Genomic DNA, 25,634 nt, shown 5'->3' with positions numbered 1-25,634 from the left:
AGAGCCTTTTGAAACACAAAAAAAGTGGGGATGATTCAACAAATAGATATCATCCTAAACGTCCTAGAAAACAACTGAGAATCAAATCTCTCTTTCACAGCTGTGCTATGAAATTCCACAGCAGAAGGTATAATTACACAGGCCAGTTTAAAAAGAAATCTGTCGGAAAGTTCTCATTTTCTATTATATTCTACTGGACTTTTGCATATGGGAGTTCACAGTGAATTTCCAAGCAAGGCCTCTGAAATATTGAAGTACTTTTGTTCTGGAGCTGAAAGGCAGCTAGGTTGGTTTATGTTAGATGGTGTCTTAACAAGCTATCAAGTTTCCCAGTGATATCCAGATTACCTTCTTGAGTGCGCATTCAGTAATCTCACTGTGTTGAGAATGACTTTTCAATCAAAAGGAAAAACTGGTCCTAGTTATTTAAAATAACTTAGAAAGGACCTATACACTTCTGACCTGGTAAAAAATGTGAAAACTCCTCTCCCCAGGATTCCTCATTACAACTCGAGATTTTTCCAGTAGGAAGTTGGAGATTTTCCCTCCATCTGGTTCTCCACCTGGGCTAAACTGGATTTCAAAGTATTTCCCCTGCAATAAATAAATAAAGCTGTTGAATGATTAGTAAATACAGATCTGAAATCATGCACTTGTACTGTACCTCAAGGAAGGTTACCAGGAAATTTCATCTTTATGGATGCAGTGACACAGCTGTCTCCAGGTATAACCTAAGCTCAGATTCTTGAACTATCATATATCTTTCTTTCTGCATTTACACAGCGCTAGACTTGGGATAATACGTCATGTGTTAATGCAAATGTAGAGAGGAATTCAGTGGCTTCTTTCCTCTGCTGAGACTCTTGCTTAGTATAAAGGAAACCATAAGGCTCACCTATACGGCAAGTAAATTTAACAGATTTATGACCAACAGCAAACATAGCATTCTGGTTGGAAGCAAGGTAGAGCGATTATCTTTTTCTCTCAGGGAGACATTAATTACATTAACACTCACCTTGGCTGAGGAACAAATCTCAAATTTGTAAAGCTTATGTGTAACTTTTAAAAATGGAACCTACAGTATGTTAGCTAGTGAACAGTCATTTCACAATATTATCTTGAGTATTTTATAATGGCAGACTGAAAATAATTCCTGCCTTACTTTCCTTACATATTAGTAAAGGCGTTTCCAATCAAACAACTCTAAGGATGGTTTAATCTATTTTTCAAAAAGCTATCAAATTATTTTGGTTTAAACATGTATTACTGCGTATATTTTACTGACCTGGAAAACTGGCCAGTTTGCTGCTAAGTTATTTGCTTACTAACTGAACACTTTATAAATTGTGGCCAGTACATATTGTAAGAGAAACAAATGCACAACCTATACAGAATGAAATAAAGGCCTCTCAACATATACTTTGTGTTTTAAAACACACTTTATAATTTATTTAGATTTACCTAATTTGTAGCCAATTTATATTATAGTCCTGAATACTGTCTCTGTAACAGCACAGAAGTTGGAAGAATAAAGTAATCTCTAAGGTAGAGGGACTTACAAATCTGCTGGAGTTGTTGTTCCGTACAGTTTTTGCATTCCCAAAGGCCTCCAGTAAAGGGTTGGACTGTAGAATAATATCTTTCACATGCTAAAATTTTAGGAAATGAGAGAAATGCAGATTCAGAAATAGACATTTTTAAAGTTCTTACAGATTTTCTAGAAAACCATGACATCTAAATTATATATTAAAAAAAGCAAGAAAGACTGCATCTGTAAGAAATCCTCTTGATCAGACAAGGAATAGAATCTAACCATTTTTTTTTTTCCTCACAGCTTCTAGTTTCTATTTTTTTGAGGAAAATCCTACAAAATTGAACAAAACACCTGAGGCTAAAACCTAGTCCTTCTGTTCAATGTTCTGCCAAGCAACACAGACAATAAATTGATCTGGTTTTTTAATTGTCTTGATTTTAAACAATTTCCTTCTTACACATGAGCACTTAAATCTTTTTGGGGGGTCTGGAACCACCAATGAAGTCAGAGCAGCATGAAATTTAGGAATCTGCAAGTGCTTCAGCAACCTGTTTTGGGATCAACGATGCTGCTATCTAGCTGTCTTAGAAAGCAACTGAAGTGTGTTACTACTGTGTCTTTATCTGATCCTAGGAGTTGGAAATATGGACAAGATATTAGCTTTCGAACAAGCCCAATGCATGCTGGGTTGTGAAGATAAGAATGAATTTTGTTTCAAAAGAAATGCTCAAGGCAACTTACCAAATTCATCAACTGTTACTCTGTAATCACTAAGAATATTTTTAATTTTGTACAAAAAGCTGGAATCTTTTAAATAACACAAAATATTTACTTATAAAGTATGATTCTATTTATTCCAAAAATAACATAATGCATACTTTATCTGGATCACTTTCTTGTCTACTGAATTATTCTCTGCAATGTTCCCTCTATCACTGTTGTGCAAAATTAAGCAGAAAGAACATACTCAACATCAGAGACTGCAATAAAGCAAAAAAATAACAGTAAGTACTCAAAAAGAGTGGACTAGTAAAAGCACCTACTACCTATCTACCACTGCCTGTCAGTGAATGACATTGTACATCATTAAGGGAATTTTTATGGCTAATTCACTCAATTAGCTTTAGTTAATAGGTTTCGATAGATAGAGCAGACATTAATAGTATAGGTATCAACAAAAGCATCTATTTGTTGTTTCAGCTAGCTTTCAGATACTCTAATTTTGACTAGATAACCTCATAAACCAATATGATGTTCCTGCTGTTAGCTCTCTGATGTATGCATACAAATAAGAGATTTAATGGAAGTAATAAAAACCTGAAAAGCCAGTTCAGTTTTCAACAGAATGCCAATACAAGAGGAACAAGACCCCACACATCTACTAAAAGGAGATTGGTTGTTGTTCTTAATCTGGTTAAGAACAATAATTAAAGTACCTTTTACCCCTTAACTAAAAAAAACCCAAAACGCTTGTAGACATAATTCAGCATGAGAGCTACAAAACTTTTAGCACGGATGATTCTGTGTCTGTGGATTTCCCTCATATGGCTCCCATCACACAGGCAGCCCAGGAATCTGCAAGCAAGCAGTTCACTCTCCATTTCAGTTGTGTCTCTGTTGTTGAGGGCTTGTATGTATTTCTAGCTGCTCACCCACAAGCTGCTTTGGTAGAGTGCCTCTTGGCTGCCAGTGTCTCCCAAGACACTGACACCTTTGTCATTCTACGGCTGAAGTAAAGTTTAGACTGTGCTTATGCTTCAGTATTACTTTATATCAACTTACCTGTACTTTAGGGCCACCTCCTGAAATTTTGGAGATATAACTCATAATATATTTAGCAGCTACGGTCTTTCCAGCACCACTTTCCCCACTATGAAAAAAGGAACACAAAAATGTACCTGTTAGTTTTTAAATAACTCTAGAATGGAGTAATTCGAGGTTTATCTTGTGCAACAAAGACTAGGTACCTTAACAATGAATAATAAATAATATACACCATATTTACATCAGGTAAGCTGGTAATATATAGACTATGATATAGTATGGTAGCACGGTACTTGTATATGTTTGTGAATAAATAATTTTGAATACATCATCTTGCATGGACACCAGAATCTCTATGGGACTTCCAAGTCAGAAAACTATGTAAACTGAAAAATAAATATACTTAAACCAAGACGCTCAAAAGATAACAAGCGTGTTAAGAACTCAATTCCCATCTAAATTTAGTGGGACTTCAGATCTTAACACAAAAACTCATTCGAAAATCCAAGCTTTGAATGGCATGCCAGATACCTACTTCATTGCAGAAGTCTTTTGTTTTAGGTGTTCCTGAATGAAATAATGCGACATTATTAATCACATCCTGAATGACGGAAGAACTACCTTCCTGTTCCTATGCTTCTTGACACAGGGTACAAGAAGTCTTAATATTCCATACTAGCTTTCACAATTCCTTCCTTCCATTATAATATTTCATTTCAACTGTGAATAATGCTTACAACATCAGTAGATTTGCCTTCTCGTGATTAGTAAGCTTCTCAAGAGGGAAAGAAGATTGGCATGCTAGACAATCCAACCTCATGCTTTATTTCATACCTTAAAACTAACTTCATTTCAACAGAATTCCCCCATACTTACATAAAAGTTGGTGCAAGTCAGCTTTAACCTTAATGAATTTACCCTGGACAACTATACTAATACCAAAATACAACCCACGGATGTTGGTTCAATGTCATAAAGATATCTGAAGTATTTTTTTTTCTTGTGTGAAAGTCTGTGCTATCTTTAAGCTCCTGAATAATTTCAGTGAATGTTGTTGACTCTTCTACCCTGCGCCTACTTGTTCCTGGATATAGATCAAATGCGTATCTTTTCCTGCATAATTTTTAGCTACGTTTGCCAGAGAAACATCAGCATGTCCCGCACAGGAAAAGGACTTGCCGAGAATGTCAACTCAGAGCTCCTTATCGGCAGGAGTAATGGAGACATTTCCAAAAGTTTAATTCTGAAAAAGCTCCCCAAGCTGCCAAGCTGCAAATAACATTTTACATCTTTAAAGCTTCCAAACAGTACAGAAATATTTAAAGGCTTTTTGGGGTTTTTTTCGCCCCAGAAATGTTTTCATGCTTTTGTCTTCTCCTGACTGCAGTTTTACAGATCAAACAGGAAACTTGAAAAGGTGAAAAAATACTTCATCATCTCATCTGTGTAGTGTGTACCATGATTTTTATTATTTTGAGTCATCTTTTCCTAAGCATTAATAAGAAAGCCTGTATTACTGGCATCTACTACATTCACAGGGACAGACAGAGTTTGCTGGATGGCAAACTGTATTTAGAAGTTCAAATCAGCAATAGTTCGATAATTAAAATAACATTACTTCAACATTTGCTCATCCTGTTGTAAAACAATACAGACAAACCAATCTAAACTGAATCATACTCTTCAGTTTATATAAGCTGTTTTCAACTGAATACAGAGGAGGATCTGGGGCCAAACACTGAATTAGTTTGATCAGGGATTATTTATCACACAGTAAAAATGTAACACATTTCTGTAAGATTTTCTTTGATGCATAAATTATCCTTCTCCATGTTGTTCAAATTAAGTGTGGCTTGTATTTCTCATTCCATAGTATCTGCCACGAAAATTGACCTGGAGGAATATAGTTCCATGTTATTGTTACTCCCTGTTTTGATATAAGTGGTCCTTTATATTAAATTAATTTGGCCAAAAGACTGCCTTTTAGAGTTTGCTTTAGATTTATGCATGCATATGCTTTTTTTTCAGCTTTATGCTTTTATTGATCAGAGACCAGTAAATTGCTCCAATTAAACTAGAATAAAACAGGATGGACGATGCATTATTTATGAATCGAAGCAACTTTATCTGCCGGGATGGTATCTTGCCCCCCGTAAAGCTCAGGTAGTTAACTGTAACAGGGAAATTGTGGCATTCCTGCCAAACGATTCTCATACAGAAGCTTTTTCACATATATCTTACTGCTCTGCTGCTATTAAAACTATTTTAAGAAGATGTAAGAATAATTTTCTAGCTTGATAGTTTTAAGTATGCTGGAAGTACAGAGGTTTTTAAAGGTTGAAAAAATTATTATAATGGTTTCAAGTAAGTGGATTGTGGTACTGGCAATTTTCTCAGAGACTTTTCTTACTAGCACTATTTGCTACTTCAGAAAAGTGACATTTTGTTCAGCAAAGTCAATTAACACTTAGCTGAAATTGTAATACGACTACAAATGCAGAGGGAAAATTTTTTGCTCCTTCCTTCCTTCCCAGAGGAAATATAATTAGTGAGTAGAGAAGCAAGATCCAATACACAGCCTCATCCTTCTCTCTAAAATTAATTTTCTAAGTGACATTTAATACACTATCCCTGGCTGCAGAACAATACACGTAATACCTATCTACATCATTGGGACAATGTAAAAAATTTTAATAACAAATATTTATAAAGAACTCTTGGATCTGCCAGTAAAGACCACTGCATATGTAAAATACTCTGATGTGTTTGGATAAGCTTTTATTTACACAGAAAATTTACCTTCTCTAACTATGTTCAGAGAAACCTCAGTAGCATAACTTCAGTGAAATATTTTTCCTTTCTGAATCAGAGTTTTTACCTAACTTTTCTTACTGGATTAGAGTTATGTTTCTACCACTTCCTCATTAAAATTCAACCATATTTCCAGTTAGATTCTGTATAGATGTTTTAGAACAATCAGTCATTTGAGTCTTCTGGAAAGTTGAGATACAGAAGCTGACTAGAAATCTCATATTAAATTTTGAACTTAATAGACTTAAGACAGACATGAGTTGTTCACTAAAACCAGCTGGGGTGGTAAATGATCTTTCCATTAACACATATTTGTAGTATTGAAGATGGCTCCTCATCTATAATTAGTCACGCGTACATGTAATTTTCTTAACGCACACGCATATGTGCTGCAATTACTCCACTAATGAAACAGGCTTTCCTGGCCCTAGAAAGGTTGTTTGGTAACAGTTTTTCATTTTAAATTAGTATTATCACATAGAACGATTATTTTTAATTTCTGTACTAGCCTGCTCTGTTCCTTTTGTCCCACCAGGGATTTTCAGTGAAGTCACTCCAAATTCAGACTAGTTGTGAAGCAGAGAAGCAAACAGGCACCTACCTCATAATAACCATAATGTTATCATCACTCGTTTTCCACAGGGCAAATTTTTATAGCAAAAACTATGGTTCACTGAAACGCAAAGGTTCATTTGAAACTACTTAGGTTCAGCAGACTTCTGTGGAACTGCAGACAGACAGACAGAACTATACCTCAATTTTTTGAGAATCACCAGTTTAGGGGCAGAAACGGTAAAGTCCTTGGCAGCTACTAAGTGAAACTGATGGTGTGGTAGTAGACATGAAGACAGCTAGAACACTCATTTCACTCAAGAGCTACAGTATCTTGGGAGCTTCTAGTCTGCCACCAATCAGGCATCAGTCTTCCAAAAAGGAAGACTGAACTCAGGGAACAATTCAGATATATGAGAGGCAGGAATATGGGCATTTTGTTTCATACGGCACCATGCTGTAGCCAGGGGCCCAGGAAGAGGGAGGCCCTTAGAAGGAAACAGCTCAGTGTAGCAAACTGTCAACACCTGGTTGACCTTCCTATACATAAAACCAACAGTTTCTACAGAGTTACATACACTTTGCTGATACTAAGAGGGACATACCTATGCACTTTTTCACTGTAACACGTCACCCAGGAACGCTCTGCCTGGATGACCCCCAGGCATAGATTCAAAGAAAGAAAACAGTGAATGTAACTTTCAAACAATTACTCCTCACAAGGTTTCAGAGCAGCTCATCAGTGATAAATTAATATGAAATCTATTTTCACACTGGATCATTCAGTAGGGTATAGGAACGCTTGCACATGGAGCACCTCCACATGTAAGACCCGCATACTAAGCCCACTCCTGGCAACAACATTAAATTAGTAAGTGGCTGGTGCAAGGGCATGTAAACATAAACATCAGTGACCATCCACCATTTCCTTGCAGTTTCCAGCCCACAGGATGGAATGCACTAAGCTACAAGGCATCTGACCTGATCCCCACCGACATCCTGGCCCCTTGGGGCTGTGGCATGGCAGGGCACACAGACACCCCAGGGAAAAGACCAGAGAGGGCGCCCTGGACAAAGAAAACATTCCGTCTTGAAATCTCTTTTGTTAAATGCAACAGCAGTTAATTCATAGTGCTGCCTCTCACTATGTTCCACAGAGAAATGACAGAAAGCTGAAGAAAAGCTGTTATTAATAAAATAATGACAGTTTCCCTTCAAATTACTTTTTCTTTTTCTCCTCTTTCTTTTCCCTAGTTCTTGGGAAAGTCTCATAGGTCAGTGGTCACCAAACACTTCTGATCACACACGCCATCGTTAAAAAAAAGTCTGAGCACACACTCCCAATGTATATATATAATTTATCTATTTATAAGTTACATACATCTACTACAGAACATCTAATATTTTCTTCCCGTATAGCTGTGGATTTCCCTGCACAGCCCGAGATGCATGCACCCCACTCTGGAGACCACTGCCACAGGTAAAGTGCAGTTCCAGCTGCACTACAGCGAACCTCTTAAGTTTCACACATAAGAAGGAAAGTCAGAAGGCGTACAGTGTACCAGCTCAAATATCCTGCAGTTCTTGCTCTCTGCACACTTTCTTTCATCATACACCAACCATAAACCCATAGATAAGAACAAAGCATACCTCTGGACCCAAAACTCACTTTGATTGTGACTTCAGTAATGCATGTCATTAAAAAAGTTCAGTAATAAGTCCTCAGCCTTATAATTAGATTAATAGTGAAGACAAAATTAATTTTCCAGTATCTCTCTCCTCCTTTTGTCTCTGACTGAATGCAAGCAAAATTCCAAAAGGAACAAAAGTACATTTATTTTTAACAGGGGCGGGGGGGGAGGAATAGTACTAAAAACAGAGTATGGTAAATGCAGTCAGAATGTTGGATTTAACAGTATCTGTGGCTGCTATCGATGTTAATCCATCTCTCTCACGTAGTCATTCAAGCTACTGCAGTTTTGGTGTTGGGCATGAAGCTGGCTATGTGAGAGAGATTTCTTGTGGTTAAGCTACCATCAGGATTTCACTGGAAAACAAAAGGGAAGGTCAGAAAGTACTTAGCTATCCTACAAAACTCCAACATGTTCAGTGGTCACGGACACAGATTTTTATTGATATAATAAAAAATAAACTTTTCTGCTTCTTGAAGTTAAAACACCAAAGGAAGATGGTAAAAAATTTTTTAACAGATCTTTTTCTTACCTAATAATGACACACTGATTTTCTCTGTCAATAATCATGTTTCTGTACATGCAGTCTGCAAGAGCATATATATGTGGTGGGTTTTCATATTGTGCCTAGGAGGGGAAATAGAGAATAATTTTTCAACACAGCTTTAAACAACGCAGAAAGAGCAATATAAATTTTTATTTAATTTGGAAGAATTATTTTCCTGGAAAAACAGTCCTGAATCCTACTTCATACTGAATTTTCCCCAGGAATTTTTTTTTGTTTGTTTAACAAAAACAAACCAAAGTCTCTGGATTTTGTTACTGATCTTTCTCTCATCCATAATTTTCTCCTAAACTATCGTAAACACCCTGTTCTAAAAATGGTCTGTGCTTGAAATATATTACTTGTCCAAGAGAAACTCACATAATTTAAGCCCATTCCACCAGTGGTCATATGCTAACAATAAACTACCTAAACCGCTACACAGAGCCTGGTGCTGTATGTTTCATTTTTAACCACTGAGTCCATTCAAACCAAATGGTTTCCCAAATCTATGGACATGCCCAATGCGAGCAGAGCAGGAAAGTGAATTTTAAGTCCCTAATGTCCTTGTGCTGACTCACTCTTCAAATTATATTTTCAAAAGTGGCATCCAATTTTGGCATCTCAAATTTTTTTTTTATATTGTGCACCACACTTTAAGCATACAATAACTTAAAAACTGCCTTTGCAGGAGGAGGGACATGTCAAGGAGAGAAACACAATGTAGATTAGAGTTAATCAGTACAAGTATTTTCTTGAAATACTAATCCTGTGTTCCAGGGAATTCAATCTGAAGACTCAATATATGGTAATGGATATCAGCCAAGTTCTTCCAGGCTACCAAAACCCAGAAACAAATGCTTCCAAGAGTTTAACCGTGTGGAATAATGTTTACATGCCCCTGAATACTGCAGTACATTTTAGACTGCTTTACTTACTGCTCCTTGGTACATTTCAATTTCCTTTTCCCCAAAATATGGCATTTGCTTGAAAGGATTCACAGAGATTAATACAGAACCAATATATGTCTGTGTTCAAAAGAAGTTAAGGTAACTACCATTTCCTAAAGTATTATCTTACCACTAGCGACCGCCAAATAACTTTCCCGTCTATTACATAATACAGCACAGCTTCAAATAATAGTAAAAAACCCACAGCTTACAACAATTGTTAATAAAAATGAAATTAGCAGGCTTACAAGAATACAAACATATCCTTCACTGGGATACTTTCATATTATCAAAATATTTATTTTAGGACAAGCCAAGTATAGAAACATGTATTAGGGGCCCAAACATGACACACCTTGAATAAAAATACAGAAAGGAAATGGCATATTTAAACTGTTTTACTCTTTGTAACTGAGGAGGTTGCACTGTCAGTATTAGAAAAGATTTTTTTGACCTTTGCAGAATATAGTATAGTGACACATTCTGATCTCACAGAGATAGTGCTGAGCATGCACAGTCAGATGGAAACAGCCACTACTGAGCTAAATTGGACAATTACTCAGCTGCGTGTACTAGTGGGGGAGCTAAGGGATTACATAATTCAATATGCGGTGTTATCAGTGTAACTATTAACAGTCCCTAGGAGTCCTACACTGCAGGCTGCCCTATAAGAAGACATTTAGTTTCAAGCTATTATTAGTCCCAGAAAGCTTTTTTGCAACATTTTGAATGTTAGTATTTCGCCATTCTGCATTCAGCTGCACGTGTACTTACATTTACAAAATACTTTAGAAATCTTTGGAATTAGAAGTGCAGTATACATATATGAAGCAACTGATCCTACTTTACAGGCAGGACTGGTTCATTGAGCTGGGAGTTAGGAGCGCACCCAAGTCAATGAGTCCAAATGTTGTACTGCAGGCTTCATTTAACAATCTAGAATTGTTCATAGGCAAATTTACTACCTAAGCTTTCTGTACAAAAGTAGGAAAAATAACAGATTCGTCCTGCTGGATTATCCTATGTAAGAATCTGTTATTGTGGTGCCACAGCACAAAATGGTAACATGTTAGAGAAGTATAACTCAGTGACATAATTTCTGTATCGTCAATTTGCAATGCTTTCTTCACACATTTTTTAATTTAATTCAAAGAAGAGTAACAACATCTGGGTCTCAAATATAATAAATCAAGCATTCATTGTATCAGTATAAACATCCAAAGTGACAGTTTTCTGTTGGTAAACAATACCAGCATTTTGTGGGATGATTCAGTAACCTCTATGCAACGTAGCACAGAGAAATGTTCATTCATGGGTGGGCATACAAACAATTGAAAGATTCAAGAGATGATCTCCATTTTAGAATGAAAAGCCTTCGCAGAACTGCAAAAGGAGTCTTTTCTCCCTACACAAAGGAATTACAATGCTTTAAAAGAAGACTCTGATCCCTCATGTGACTGCAAGTCCCCTTGGAAAACATACTTATTCTTGCTTCAGTACAAAGACCATCTCCATGTTAATCTCACTTATTTTTATAAGAAAAAAAGCATAAAAACATTTTTTCAGCACAGAGCACGAAAGACTTTGTGAATATACTGCATGGAAGATGCAGCATTCCACAGGGACAAAAGTGCTCGTGTTACTAACAGGAAAAGCTTGCCCCAATACTATAGTTTGACAAATATTGTGCAACTTTATCACATTTCTATAAGGCAAATTTAATAATGCTGTGGTACTTCATTGAACAGAGGATCCAAACCCATGTGCACACACATAATAAAAACCTCTGCAGTTTGGGATAGAAATGTCAGCATAACTGCAACATCAATTTTCCTCTATCAGCTCTTGCTAAATTGAGCTGCTACTTAGCTCTTAACCATCTGAATATATGGAAACAGCCAGGAGATGTTATAATTCCTTCCCTTTCTGCTAAAAAAAGTTAAACTCTTCAAGGAAACCATTCTCCAGATACAATTAGCAAGTATGAAAACCTGGCTACAGCAGAAGAAATAGTATCACTTTCTAGTACATAATCATATTGACTAGTGTTTACCAAACTCATTATTGCAGCTCATGTTACATTGTGAAAGCTAAAAATGAAATTGTGACTATTCTTATCTCAAGGAATTCCTTTCATATGAAACTGGGGGGGGGGGGGGAGATAGGCAAACCTTTGGTGCCAAAATCTGTTTTTCTTGTTAGGTTATATATGTTCAGGTATTTAAATCTTTCATGTTTTCATTAATCATAGAAAAAAAAATTTAAAGTGCAAACACTGTAGATTTACAATGTTCACATATTCACCTGTTTCCATCAGCCCATGATTCACAGCATTAACAATTCCAGAGTAAGTTGTAAATGGGGTTATGTCACAGAAGAAATGCTATTTTGAAAGCATAAGAATTTGGGAGGTATGGAAGACAACGTGGTATCAAGACACATAAACGCCTTAAACCTATTAATTCTTGCTCTTAGAAGTAGCATTGCTGCAGCAGCTTCATGTGGATGTATAAATATAGAGAACTACAGGCCTATCTTCGACAATGACAAGAACAATTCAAAATATCAAATCAGCTCAGTTTACAAAGCATTTTGTGTAATCTCAGGTGAACCGTCACATAAAATGCTCAGCATCTTCAAGTAATCTGCTTAAATAGAATACATACATGTAAGTCATTTCACATTGGCTCAGCAAGTCCACAGGGCCCTGCTAAAAACAGCACTATAAAGGATACAAAAATATAATCATCCATGTATCGTTTCTTTAGGTTCTCCACTATGGAATCCTCTGTGATTTTGGAAAGAAGGACCATATCATCCACTCCACTGTGCTTGACATTGTGGCTCTGCCAGTGATACCTGTAATGTCCTTTGCTGCCCTGCAGGAAAGCACAATAAGCATCAAAAAGGTTACTACATTTATCATTAGCATTAAATAACCAAAACCCATCTATTCAAATTCCAACCTCCAAAATATTTTTCTTTCATTGAATACTATTCCTTGATCTATGCATTATATAAAAGCATACATAAATGAATTCAACTGACTTGCCTCTGAACTATTAAAGAATTGCACTGCCCTCAAAAATTAAAAGGTAATTTCATGGGGTTTTGTGCATGTCTACACACAGAAGGGATTTCAGATGGCAGACATTTCTAAATCTAGCAGAAAAAAAAAACAATTATCCCAACTGAGATGCAGTTATTGGAAGCTAAGGATGCAAAAATTACACTCCTACAGTGCAACTATTAGTAGTGAGAATAATTACTACCTGAACTATTGAACTGGGTACAGTGGATTCTCCATCCTTTACAGTCTTTTAAGTCAAACCTGCACATATGCTGTTACTCAAAAGGAAGCTGTGAGCCTGATGCAGTAAATATTCAGTGAAGTTCTGCAGATTATGTTATGCAGCTTGTCGGCTGCATATCTTAACAGTCCCTTTTGATCTGTTAGTCACCATGCTTAACTGACATCTAAATACATATTCTCTCCCCACACTTAGAGACTACTATTTCAGGGTGCTACTGAAAACTTGTGACATTTCAAGCTGTACCACTTGAAATCAAAATCTGGTTTTTTCCAGCTGATTTGAACAGTAGTTAGGTTCTACACATACACCCACAAACAAATTTACACCCAGTCTAGATCAGTGCTATTAATTCAGCTATAAATCTGCTCTCCAACCCCAAATCTATTTTCTGTAGCCTGGCAGGTAATGCTAATGGAGTTCTGACCTCTTGCCTTTTTACACTTTAATTTTTGTTTATGCAGTACTGAAATTAGCGATGCTGGAATTAACATATTTTACACTGAGAAGTTATAGAGTATGCTATCAAGGAAGATGTGGCCAACAAAATGGCAACTCTGTGTATTCCCCTCATTTTTTAATACCGTAATTTCAAACAATGTGATTTAACTACACTGCTCTCATGTATTTTATGGGATCAAGTCATATTCATCAGAATACAAGCAATTTATTATTATAAAGTATTTTGCAGAATAAATTAATGCATAATTTTACAGATTAATTAAGAAAATTTAGGTACTCTATGGCTGCACTTAAGTGTTTTGAAATGGGACATAAGCAATTTACAGAGGTGCAACTTTTGTGTGTACACACTTCTGCGCTAGCAAATGACCTATGCAACTGTACAAACACAAAAGTGCGTCTGCTGAATTGTTTCCTCATGTAAATAGTGAAGCACTTGTACCACCACCAGGCGTAGGAGTGGGAACTACAAATGGAGTCAGTGGAACACAAGGCTCTTATTTTAAGCTAGGTTGGCTAAAAGTGTTCATTAAACTAGCCTCAGAGTATGTTTTCCCACAAACTTCACTGCATCTGTTAGGGGGAAAACCCAATAAAAACTAACAGAGACACAGCATTAATGCATAATGTCTATTGCAAATGGAGTCAGGCTTATAGATTAGCTTCATCTCAACCTGACTGACATAAAACCCAAGGACCACCTAGATTTTTACCTCAAGTTAAATTAACTTGCACTAAATCCAGACCTGTTTTACTACTGCAGACGGCACAGAACTTGTAGGCTTTATGTGTGTTTTCTATTAAGTCTCCATCTATTGCTATCACTGATGCAGCTGTCACTGCTAACAATACTTAAGACTGGTTGCAAACTTGAATTAGAAGAATGCTTTTAAATATACAGCAGAGGTAAATACATCTGAAAACACACAAACAGCAATTTTCTTGAACATGAACAATGTTACATGAGCTTCAATAAAATAATAATCTTAAACTAGCCTAGTTTGCAGGAACCTTGTTAATTTTATATTTGTACAATGGAAGCAGTGATCTGGAAGCACTGAGAAAATGAAGGAACCAATTAATTTTTGGAAATTGTTATAAAACATGTGACTAAAAAAATCAGTTGAAGGTTGGGTTATTGGAGAAAACAGAAGTCCAACAGAGAAGCCTAATTTTCTTCAGGGTACTCATCAGCTATTTGTGATATTACACTTGGAAAAAGGAACTGGCAGGATGGACAAAAAGGTATGGTATCAAAATAAATACAGATAATTACATTCTTCACAAAGCTATACAGAATGTGGTTTAGTATCAGGTAACAGATTAAGCTACAGAAAATGTGTAAGAAATGAGAATGGGAAAACAATCAAGCTTCCCATTGGAAGCTATGGCATCAAACCCAGTAAATTCAATGAGAAGAGGACAAAGCCCACAAAGCCATGGGATATATAGAAAATGTGCACAGTTAGTGAAACAGCAGGCTTTATGAAAGTCAGTGACTGTTGACTGTGATTAAGCCACACACACTACTAGGCCAAAGGGTTCTTTCCCAAAAGCAATGCAAACTGGCACAAGGAAGAGAAGCAGTGCCAGGAAGGCTCAGCTTGCCCTGACAGCAGCTCTCCCCAGCGCTTACACACTTCTTTAATGTTGCAGCTGTAATCAGATCTGAGTACTACAGTATCACATACAATCAAATGGAAAAGGATGCAGACAGACTGAATAAAAAGGCAGCAGCCTAAATATCCAAGGAAGCAATAGCATGGAAGACAGCTGAAAGCGGTAGCACTAAGTAGTTCACAGTAATAGGGTATCACATTTTAGATGGCAATTTCTATCAGTAGTTTGGAACTACTTTTTTTCCCTTAAAGCATGGCCTTATATGCAAATATACAGAGAAGCAGCAAATCGTCACCAGATTATTGTCAGACTTCTCCCTAGGATCTAGAAATAAGCCCAAGCTTTAGTAGCGCCTAACTGCATCTGTGGTTAAGTTTTGCTCTCCCTCTCCCTTCTCCAGGAACCTAACACCAGATGGATGGGCATGCGCGGGGGCTAACACCTCTTTGGTCTGGGCAACAAAACAGGGAGTGCTGTTTGTACAGGACACCACCTACCCCCGAGTTCTTGCCCTTCCAAGCCTGAGTGATGACTACAGAGTCTAACCTGAATTTATCAACTTCAGTCACTCCCAACTGGTACCATAACCATGTCCAGCTAACAGTTAACTGGTTTTTATACAGTTTTGAAATAAAAAAATAATCTTCCTGTCATAAATCATCTGAAAAAATTACATCCACATCATAGCAGTTGCAAAAGCAACTCTTCATATTTCTCCAGGCTGGGTATTTCCTAAAGGACAAAGATATATACTTAAAAATTACAATGCTTTTCAGTTGCTCACATCGCCAACGCTAATGATTTGTTCTTACTGCATATTTCTTGAGAATTTAACCTTTTTTTTAGCTAGAGCTTTCTACCATCCACATAAAAATGCAGTACACTAATCTGGAGACAATTTACACCTGAGCTAGTTACCTGGTGTCCACCTTAACTCGAACCTGCTTTGCAGGGAGGACTCGGACTAATTCACTCCGCTGCTAATTCTCCTCTGTTGCCCTTCACACAACGCACTTTCCCCTCCATCCCTCTCCACCTGCTCCAGGGACAGGTCAGGTCTCCTGGGACTGGCCAGGAACTTCACAGCCAGCAGAACAAGGGCCGGTAGAGATGCCCCACACCCCCACGTCAGCACTGCCCACAGCGAGGACTCAGTAACTCGAGGAACGGAGCTGCCTTGTGGCACGGTCAGATCTGGGCAAACAGAATAGAGAGGCTCAGAGCTTGCGGTCCATCCCTGGGGCTAGCCATGCAGTTGCAATGTCAGCAAATAGCAACTTGGCTTCTCTTAGGTTTTCTCAGTGAAAGATGTGATCTAACTGTACAATAAATAAGCAAATGAAAGTCTTTGTGTCAGCCCTAACAATGCCTAAGCAGCTGAAAAAAGGCGAGCTTGGCAGATTAGGAAAAATAAAAAAAAAAATATAAACCCAAAACATCAACAGCCTGCTAAAAGCCACAGAAGTGGAAACACAAGTGTTGAACAACCTGGCTGCCAGGCGTCCCTCAGGCTCTTTCTGAGCTTCAAACCCAGTACCTCACGTTGCACAGGGAATGGAGGCCGGGCTGGCGAAGCTGGAATTAAAGGCGTGTACTGTATTGCTGTCAGCTGTTATTATTCATTTGGTTGCTGTTTTAGGCTCAAAATCAGATCTACTTTGCACTGACAAGAATAATATTTATGAGTCACAAGATGACCCCGTACAGAGCTAGGAGCCTACTGTTTCTGAGCCATACTGCTTCAGGAGCACATACACAGTTACCACCCGGCTAGAGACTAGGCAGCACTGTCCCCTCCACCTCAACCACTTCATTTCATCTTCAGCATCAAAACAATCAAGACTCTAAAGAACCTAAAATTTAATTCTACTCTCACTTTGTACATCTCCCTTAACACCCACTTGTTAACAGACTAAGACAGTTGCTACATTAATACCGAGAGAGGGGATGTAAAACACTTTCTATGTACTGTCTATACTTTCTGTACTACATTTGGTCTGGATATGGTTAAAGCATATTATTGTTTTGTTTGGAATGAATAATAAATATTGATGAGACATTTATTTACAGAACTTTTTTTTTTTCTGCCCTCCACCTTGTGTTACAATAGCAACGGCTGGTTTCTTATTTTTGCCTTTATTATTGTTTGGATATTTTTACATAATCCTAAGCAACATGTATTTGATGTGGCTATAAAAAGATTGAGTCATGCTGTGTCACAACAGGGCTTTCTTTTAACTGAAAAAAAAAAAAGGCAAATATTTTTTGTATTTCAAGCCGTTTAAAAATAGCACGTCTAAAAATAAAGCACTAAAAACAAGGGATCAGAAGAGACCGTATATTCTGCCCCTGAGGAAAGAGCCTTGTTCCTCTCTCTCCATCAGAACTCTGTCTAAACTACAACCACCTACATGCCATAAATAATCATTCTTAGTTCCCACAAAGGGAAAAACTGCCACCCTGAATCTCTGACAGCTTTTTTCAGTAGCAAACATCAATCCTCCATCACAGGGCAGAAGGGATTCTCAGCCTCCACGAGGCAGTAAGAGTGTCGAATGATGACAAACACAACCTTTCCTTTCCCTTCCCAGCTATGACAGAGTACTATTGCATAAAATCCTTGTAGTTTTGGAGGCACGTATCTATCTACTCAGATTAGTATTATGAATGCAATACTAAATGATACACAGCCATCATCTCAACCAAAGACGTCACAAAAATGGAAAAGCTGCACACCGTTTACTCTACACCTGACATCAATGCTTCTACCAAGGGAGGCATATCACTAGTCTCATATATGCATAATTTGTACCAGTTTTTCCATCTAACAAGAACGAAGAAAAAAAAGCCCACAACTTTTTGCAATTATGGCATCCATCAAAATAGCAAACTTTTATAACCCACTTACAGGAATCTTTCACATATTTCTGCAAAGTGGAAGAGTCTGCTGTTCTCAGTAGAGAATACTGCAGAAATACTTCATGTGAATTTTGGTCCTCAGCTGGGATAATCAAAACTGAGAAGCCATAGTAGACTAAAGTGCTCCAAAATAGCTCTTGTATATCTGATGTTGGAAAAAACAGAGCTATTGGCTGTAATGATGTGACCATATTTCAGAAAGGAAATTAAAGGAAGACAGCAGAAGCAGCTAGATGGACAAAGATAAAAGGCAAATTATTTAAATTTAACATGAGGGAAATATTAAGGGAGACAAAAAGCAGTACTTTAAGATTTGAGGAAATAGCAAAGCAAAAGTATTTACTGTCTAGCAGCAGGACAGACATTTTATACAGAGAACAAGAAATACCAAAAACGTATGAAGGAATGGAAACTACTACCAGGTTAACATCCAAAAAAACCACAGCTAGGGAAATAAAACACTGAGAAAAAGATTTCTGGGAGGAAAAGTCAGTTCTCACTGTTTGCTCTTCAGACAGGGGTCGGTTCAGCACAGTGTGACTAGAAGGACTGGCACTAGAGCTGGTTACAGGCAGTGGGAGATCCCAGCTGCCCAAACACTTGCTCCCATCAGCTCCTGCGCGGGTGCTGCCCACCCCAGCAGGGCCTGGCCCCGGAGCAGCTCACCACCATCACCTCCTGCTCTGGGCTCTGGAGCCAGGCAGCAGCCGTGGCTCTGCCTCCCTGCAGCCCACGCCAGCACAGCCGGGGCGGAGAGGACGAGACAGAAACTAGAGTCTGCTTACCTGAACAGCAAATGCATGCTTGTAACACAATACAAATTATGGGAATGTGAGATGTCTACGGGGCATACGCATTATGCTCATTTTCAGGAGTCAGGGAAGTCATCAGCATTCTTGTAAGGTAAATAACAGAACATTACCAAAATAAAAGTTACTTCAGTGTTTGACCGTGAGGATCATCTACAGCATCAGTATTAGTTTTCACTAATGTTTTTTTAAGGTTCTTTTTAAAAAGGCGCAGCTACTCGACAGAACAAGGGAAGGATGGGAATGAGCTTAAGAGCAGATCATGCTAACGTGCCTAAGTTTTTGACACAACTTACAGAGACAGCGGGCAGATACCAGAAAGTAGTTAATGAACTGTAAATTCATGTTTCTTACCCCACAGCTTTTTGGGTGGCTGTGGCCTAATGTTCCAAGAAATAATCTCAAGGAAATGCAATACTGTTAACTACTTAATATGGATGACTTCATCTTAAACATTAACTGCCTTACTTGACTTATTGAGCAGTCTCCAGAGCTGTTCTAAGTTTGACTTGTTCCTCATGGCCTGACTAGCAAAATTCTCTGTTACTGTGGTGGATTAAGGATATGCCTTGCAATAGCAACATTTACTCGATGAGCATACACACACCCCATTCCAATCATTTCACTGAGCTGCATCCATGCACACTAACTCTTGATCTGTAAATTGTATATGCAGTTTGCATCTGCATATACTTATTGTGCAAGTTAAGGAAATGCAAGAGAACAATTGCAACAAACAAGTTTCACCTTGGCTGTATCAGTCAATGTATAACAAAGCTTTTAGATCTGCCAGTCTTCTCCATTAAAAACGGGTTTCAAAGGGGTTTTGTGCAATCATACGTCTTACACGTAATACTACAAAATACTGTACATTCTAACCCAGACTTGCTATCACAGTTCCACAGAGTACTAATATTCATTCTGGCACCTGTACAATATAGGTGCATACATGTGTGTGTGAACTTTTTGTTCCCTCCTTCACTGTCATTACAAAAAAGGATGGCTGCTGGTTCCTCCTGGAGATATCTCCCTGGAAAAGTGACACTCTTGAGATTATTTGCATATCACCTCCCCCCAAATGCTACATAGCAACTGACATCTCAGAGGCCAAAGATCACAAGGTTTTCCACACCTGCAATGCCCCCAAAGTCTCCTCCACCTCTTCGGGAACAAGAACATTATATTTTTGTCTTTTCATTTTGGTTTGGTTTTGGTTGGTTGGTTTTTTCCAACAACAGAAAACAATTTGTCTATGATTAATTTATTCTGAGTCTTTCTCTGTGTGTCACATTAACAAAAAATATTATTATGGTCTTTAATTGAAATATGGGGTTTGAAAACTCAAACAGTAAATTCAGACAAAATGCCACTCCCTCTCCTATAGCATCAGACTGAAAATATTTTTCCCTGATCATCCTGGAACTAAACAAGAAACTGAAGTCAACGGGGAGCTTACCATCTGGTTTCCAGAAAGAGGAATCTCAGAACAGCATGACTCAGAAGCTCTGCGCATGGACCAGCGTCTCACATACGCACTGCTAGAAGACAGCATTTTGATGCTGTGTGGTGCATGCAATATCGGTGCCAGCTGAAGTTTCTGGAGAAAGTGAAACCAGTGGCATACTACAATAATGCCATCCCAGCCACGTCCTTTCCTAGCTGATCTCAGTGCTGACTTCCCTGCCCTATCTCCTAGCTTTTGGAATTTCAGGCTTTAGCACCGAACCATGTTCAAAGGCCACAATCACCCCAGTGAATTCCTTTCTGCTCAGTCACTGCCCTCTTTGTATGGCTGCACACGAAGAGCAGCTGGAAGTCGCCCTTCCTTTTCCCTCTTCTGCTGACCCTTTTGTTTCACGGTAAAATGAAGGTATTTTTTTCCTCATCAGACTGATACTACTAAGACATTAAACTGAGAATTTAAGGCCAAAGTCTGTCCCCAGCAGTATCCCTGGTTGATGACACCATGACAGAGGGTTTTATTGGAAAACAACCTCTTTGCAGTCTGACTGCTCTTGGAGCCTCCAATTACCCTTTCACAGTGACAATTCGAGGACGGCTGTTCCCGCCAGCAGAATAAGGGCACATCGATTCTGCAGCTCACCAAGTTAGCTGGTGAAATCAGTTTGATGACTGCTTATCCCAGACTCCCCATGTATTGCCTTCCTGTATCATACCGCTCTATTTTCCACAGAGATACGGAGGTCTTAATGAAAGGATGGCTACAGCATCTCTTGAGATCTAATCACCTGGCATACAAGTGTGCATTTAGTAGCATAACCAGTAGATAACTGCCATCACTCACTCCTTTGGGGACCTGAGGAAGATCTGCCTTTGTTGTTTCACTAACGCATACAAAATTGCTGCGGGGGGCGGGGGAGGAGCGCTCAGTAATCTTAAACTGAATTATACAATTTTTCTTTTGTTATCCACACAAGAGGACCAAATACTTGCTATTACGCTTTCTGGAAGACCTGGTGTCTGACTGGATTTTAATGCTACCTGTCCCTTCTGTCATGGTTTCCCTTTCTGTAGATACGCAGTCCTCTGACAAAAGATTACTGGATTCAGGTGTACTAGCAAATATCAAGAGAAGAAAAATAATTATTTTAACCTTATTTTTAGCTGCAGGTTTTGCTTCTTTTTATCCACGCAGAATAGAAAATGAACAGGATGGCAATATTTCTGAATTAATTACTTAGTATTTAAATCGATAAGTCAACAAGACAACACTGAAGGATGAAAGGATAAATCAATACCTTTTTTTTAAGTATTAAAGACATAGAAATCATTATAGTATTCGCTGAATTTCCAGGGAGTAAAACTGCTCCTGTTAAAACACCATTTTGTTACTACTCCATTGTAACCAAAGAGTATCAGTTACAACAAATTCACTCTGTCTGCATCTACCCAATCAATTTCCAATGACATCACTAGCACTTTGAAATGACTGAAAATCTCATTCCCAACAACGTTTACGTGATCAGTTCAATGTTTTAATTATAAGCAGGCAGACACTACACTCTAAAAGAAAACACTTATAGCTCGTATTTTTAGTTATGCCACAATAAACCGTGACTTATCTTTGGAAAACATGCTCGACAGCAATGCCACGAGTAATCAGGAAGCATGACAAAAAAGAGAGATGCCAAACTATGACAGTTTTGAATTTTCCCTTGAATTTAGTATAAAACTTTGTTAACTGTAACATTATTCTGTTGCCATAAAATATTTACTTTTCAGCAACTAATTTTATTGAAAAAACATTGCCAAAGGAAACTTTTACATAATAAAACGATAGTACACATCTTAAATAGCGTATTGTACTGCATGGGAACGTTATTTGGATTCAGAACAACGCGTCTACCAGTAAGACTTTTGCTTTGATTGTTCATTAAGATCATAGTATATCTCTACACATTTTAATACACTAGATCTGTTAAACTTGGGTCAGAACCTGTTTTCCCAGAGCGCTAAGGCTTTCAGGTTGGTTTGTTTGGGGGTTTTTCCCCCTATTCTGCATCAGTACACACACACACACACACACACACACACGATAGCTCTATTTTTTCCATCAGTACACACATACACACACACACGATAGCTCTATTTTTTCCATTAAAAATACTAAATCATTGAAAAAGCTTCACGAAATCAGAACAACCAAAACCTAGTGATTTGCCTTCAATCTGTAGCCTGCTACTTTTAGAAGAAGTAACCATCCGTTCCCTGGTTAATTAACAGCAAAGCAGTTCAGGCCCGCGGGGACTACCAGCCCGAAGCCCCGGGGCCAGGAGCCCCGAGGGAAGGGAAGGGAAAAGGAAGGGAAGGGAAGAGGAAGGGAAGGGGAAGGGAAGGGGAAGGGAAGGGGAAGGGAAGGGGAAGGGAAGGGGAAGGGAGCGCTGCCCGCCCGGACACCCCGCTCCGCCCGCAGCGCAGGCTCTGTCGGCTCCTCGGCTCCTGCAGCTCACTCTTCGCCTAGACTTTGCCGAAGTAACTGGCGGAGGCGGGGAGGTCTGCGTGAGTAACAGTCCCAAACGTCACCAAATAACTCTTTACGACAGCCTTTCAAACCCTGCGATGACCTTTACTGCTTTGCCCGAGATTGCTTTTCCCTCTCGTTTCTACGACCGTGCCCAGTGAGAAGGATGAACTGTTACCACAGTATAGCAACTTCAGTGTTTATTTTTTTATCCTTATCATGCACTCTAAAATTTTACCCCAATATGCCTTTTTTATGGTTCTTAGGTATTGAGCTCTGATCTACAAACACCATTTTTTACTGCCTGAACAGTTCAGTAAAAAAAAAAAAAACTCTTTACAGTTTTAATACAGTGTACCAGCTCTCTTACAGAGATGACAGAATGAATTTTTTTAAATGGTATTATTTTAGAAAAAGTAAAACTATCCTTCCCAAATATATGAAGAAACTGAAAAAATCTCAATAAATGGATTGGTTTTGGCTGGCTTAGAGATTTAATTCAAAGATAAAAACATCAATGTCCCAATATGCCCATTTCATTAACTTAATAATACACTACCTATGGAGACACTCTTTACTTCCCCATCACCCCAAACCTACTTTTTTTTTTTTCCCCTATTTGCCTAGCACATATTCATATAAGCTCTGGATACAAACCAATTTAATTCCAATGTGATGCACTAACACACTCCAGCAATAATAAGGAATATTATATTCTACATATGAAACTCTATCTCCTCAACAAATTACTGAAAAAGTACAGTTTTGTTGGGTGTATTTGTCCTCACCAATTGTTAATGGATTGTAAGTAAGAATACACCAGATTGGGCGGATTATAGAAATTGGCACGGACCTTGTTTTATTACTGTTGTTTTTAACCAAGAATATGAAACTAGATGTTTTTATGCAACAGCTTCATCTAATTGAGTAAAAGTATGTAGCAATTCCACAAAAATCAAAAGACTGATTTATATAGCTAAATAAATCATCCCCCCAAATCACATCTGAATTTAAAATAATTTTGAAAAACTACAGTTCAGCCTCTTGGTTTCTTTTTTTTTTTTTTTTTCTTCTAGGTATAAATACAGTCATGTTCTGAACTTATTTACAAACCAGAGGGAATATAAACTTTTTAAGTGGAGATTGTCATGTAGTCACATGCCTGCGGCAATTCAGGCTAAAGAAAAACACTCTTTATTGTAATAGGCATGATAAAACAGCAAAAGCTGCAACACAGCAGATAACTGTGGCCAAAATTGGTTTTTCAACAGTATGCACCAAAAAGCACCTTCGTGCTGACACCACGAAACTTTACTAGTCTAATGCACTGCTCAGAATTGTAACATTTAACTGCTTAGATGCCAAATATAAGACATGCAGTCAACTCTTCATTTCTTAACGTGGGATGGTCATTGGTTTCAAATTAACCTGTTTTTGAGATATTTGCTTTGATCTTCCCAACTGTTACAACTGGGACCAGCCCTCCTGTATGCATAGTGTTGTTCCAACCGGGATGAGCAGGGCAATACAAGCTAATCACCGCTGTATTGGACCAGGGTGGTGCCCCATGATAAACAGTTCATTTGCCAAAGTCCTGCTCGCAGAATTTCAAGGTATACTGTTAGGTTTATCTGGGATTTTCCCAATTAGGTGGCTTCAAGAGTATCTACTTTCACGTTGGATTAACAAGTTGCATACTCTGTCCTTGGACTGTGTTCAGATGTAGAGTTCAGGTGACTTGGTTTCTATACAGGCCACTGTATTGGGGGGACCTACCTGAACAAGGAGGGCCCTAGGAATCGCAGTCCTGCGGCACTGGACAGCTGTGGCACTGGGAGGCGGGATATGCAGTGAGGAGCTGAAAAGCTTTTCTTACCCGGGGAGAAGCAGGAGTGCTCCCCCCACACCAATATCCCCATTTCACATGTGAGCTGTCAACTCCTCTCACTGGTGACAGTGGCTGGAGGAGCTGGTTTGGGGGGCCAGGAGGAGCTCCACAGTGGGGGAGGTTCTAATGTCAAAATTGCTTTCTTTGTTTATTTTAATTTCACAGAGTGCTGAGTAAACAGAGCAAAAGCTCCAGACTGCAGCAGCTTCCTGTTTACCTCGGCAGTCCTGACTCAGAGCAATTGGGGAAAGGCACAGGGAGTGGTGTTCACTCACCTACAGTGGAGCTGACACCTGGGTGGTAAGACACACGTGGCTCAACCCATAAATTCCTTTTTATTAGCTTTCATGTTTTGCTATTCATGCAAGAAATCATATTTGACTTCAGACATTGTGGCAGACAGACTATTTGATGCATTGATTAAACCTTTAATTAAACTCTTTAAAAGAATCAAGCCTTTATTTCAGTGCATGCAGATACGAATGCTTCCTTGTTTCATTATTACATAAATACAAACAAGAATTCCTCTGAGCATTCTACCTCAGGAATCACTTACATATCTTTCCAATGGACCAAATCTGCAAGTTCACATCAAATCCCAAAGAGCTGCTATTAATCAAAAAGAAACACGAAGCAAAATCTTGGGAAAAGTAGTACACATCAGACCCAACAAATCCCACACACTGTGTAGGAGACTCAAACAGATACTACTTCACTTTCTCAGATGTACATTCATCTCTGGCCTGATCTGCAAAGTGCTTACTAACTGCTTCCAGCATAAAGGTTGAGGATGGCTA

General features: G+C 38.4%; 1 protein-coding gene across 3 annotated transcripts in view; it reads right to left on the bottom strand.

Moving 5' to 3' along the window:
- The window catches only part of MYO1E (myosin IE), a 102,893-nt gene that overhangs the window by 54,552 nt on the left and 22,707 nt on the right, over positions 1-25,634 (bottom strand). For 2 of the 3 annotated variants that reach the window (XM_049812988.1, XM_049812991.1), the window contains exons 2-7: positions 12,582-12,725; positions 9,835-9,924; positions 8,885-8,979; positions 3,317-3,404; positions 1,560-1,649; positions 463-594 (exon numbers count right to left, since the gene is read on the bottom strand). In XM_049812988.1, coding sequence (XP_049668945.1) covers positions 463-594; positions 1,560-1,649; positions 3,317-3,404; positions 8,885-8,979; positions 9,835-9,924; positions 12,582-12,725 — 639 coding nt within the window. Of the gene's footprint in view, positions 1-462; positions 595-1,559; positions 1,650-3,316; positions 3,405-8,884; positions 8,980-9,834; positions 9,925-12,581; positions 12,726-13,118; positions 13,200-25,634 lie in introns of those variants that run through there. The other variant, XM_049812990.1, reaches the window with a different exon arrangement.

This window comes from Accipiter gentilis, chromosome 10 (genome assembly GCF_929443795.1).
Source record: "Accipiter gentilis chromosome 10, bAccGen1.1, whole genome shotgun sequence".
Lineage (NCBI taxonomy): Eukaryota > Metazoa > Chordata > Aves > Accipitriformes > Accipitridae > Astur > Astur gentilis.
Note: the sequence above shows the minus strand (reverse complement) of the source record. Positions and strands in the feature narration are given on the sequence as shown.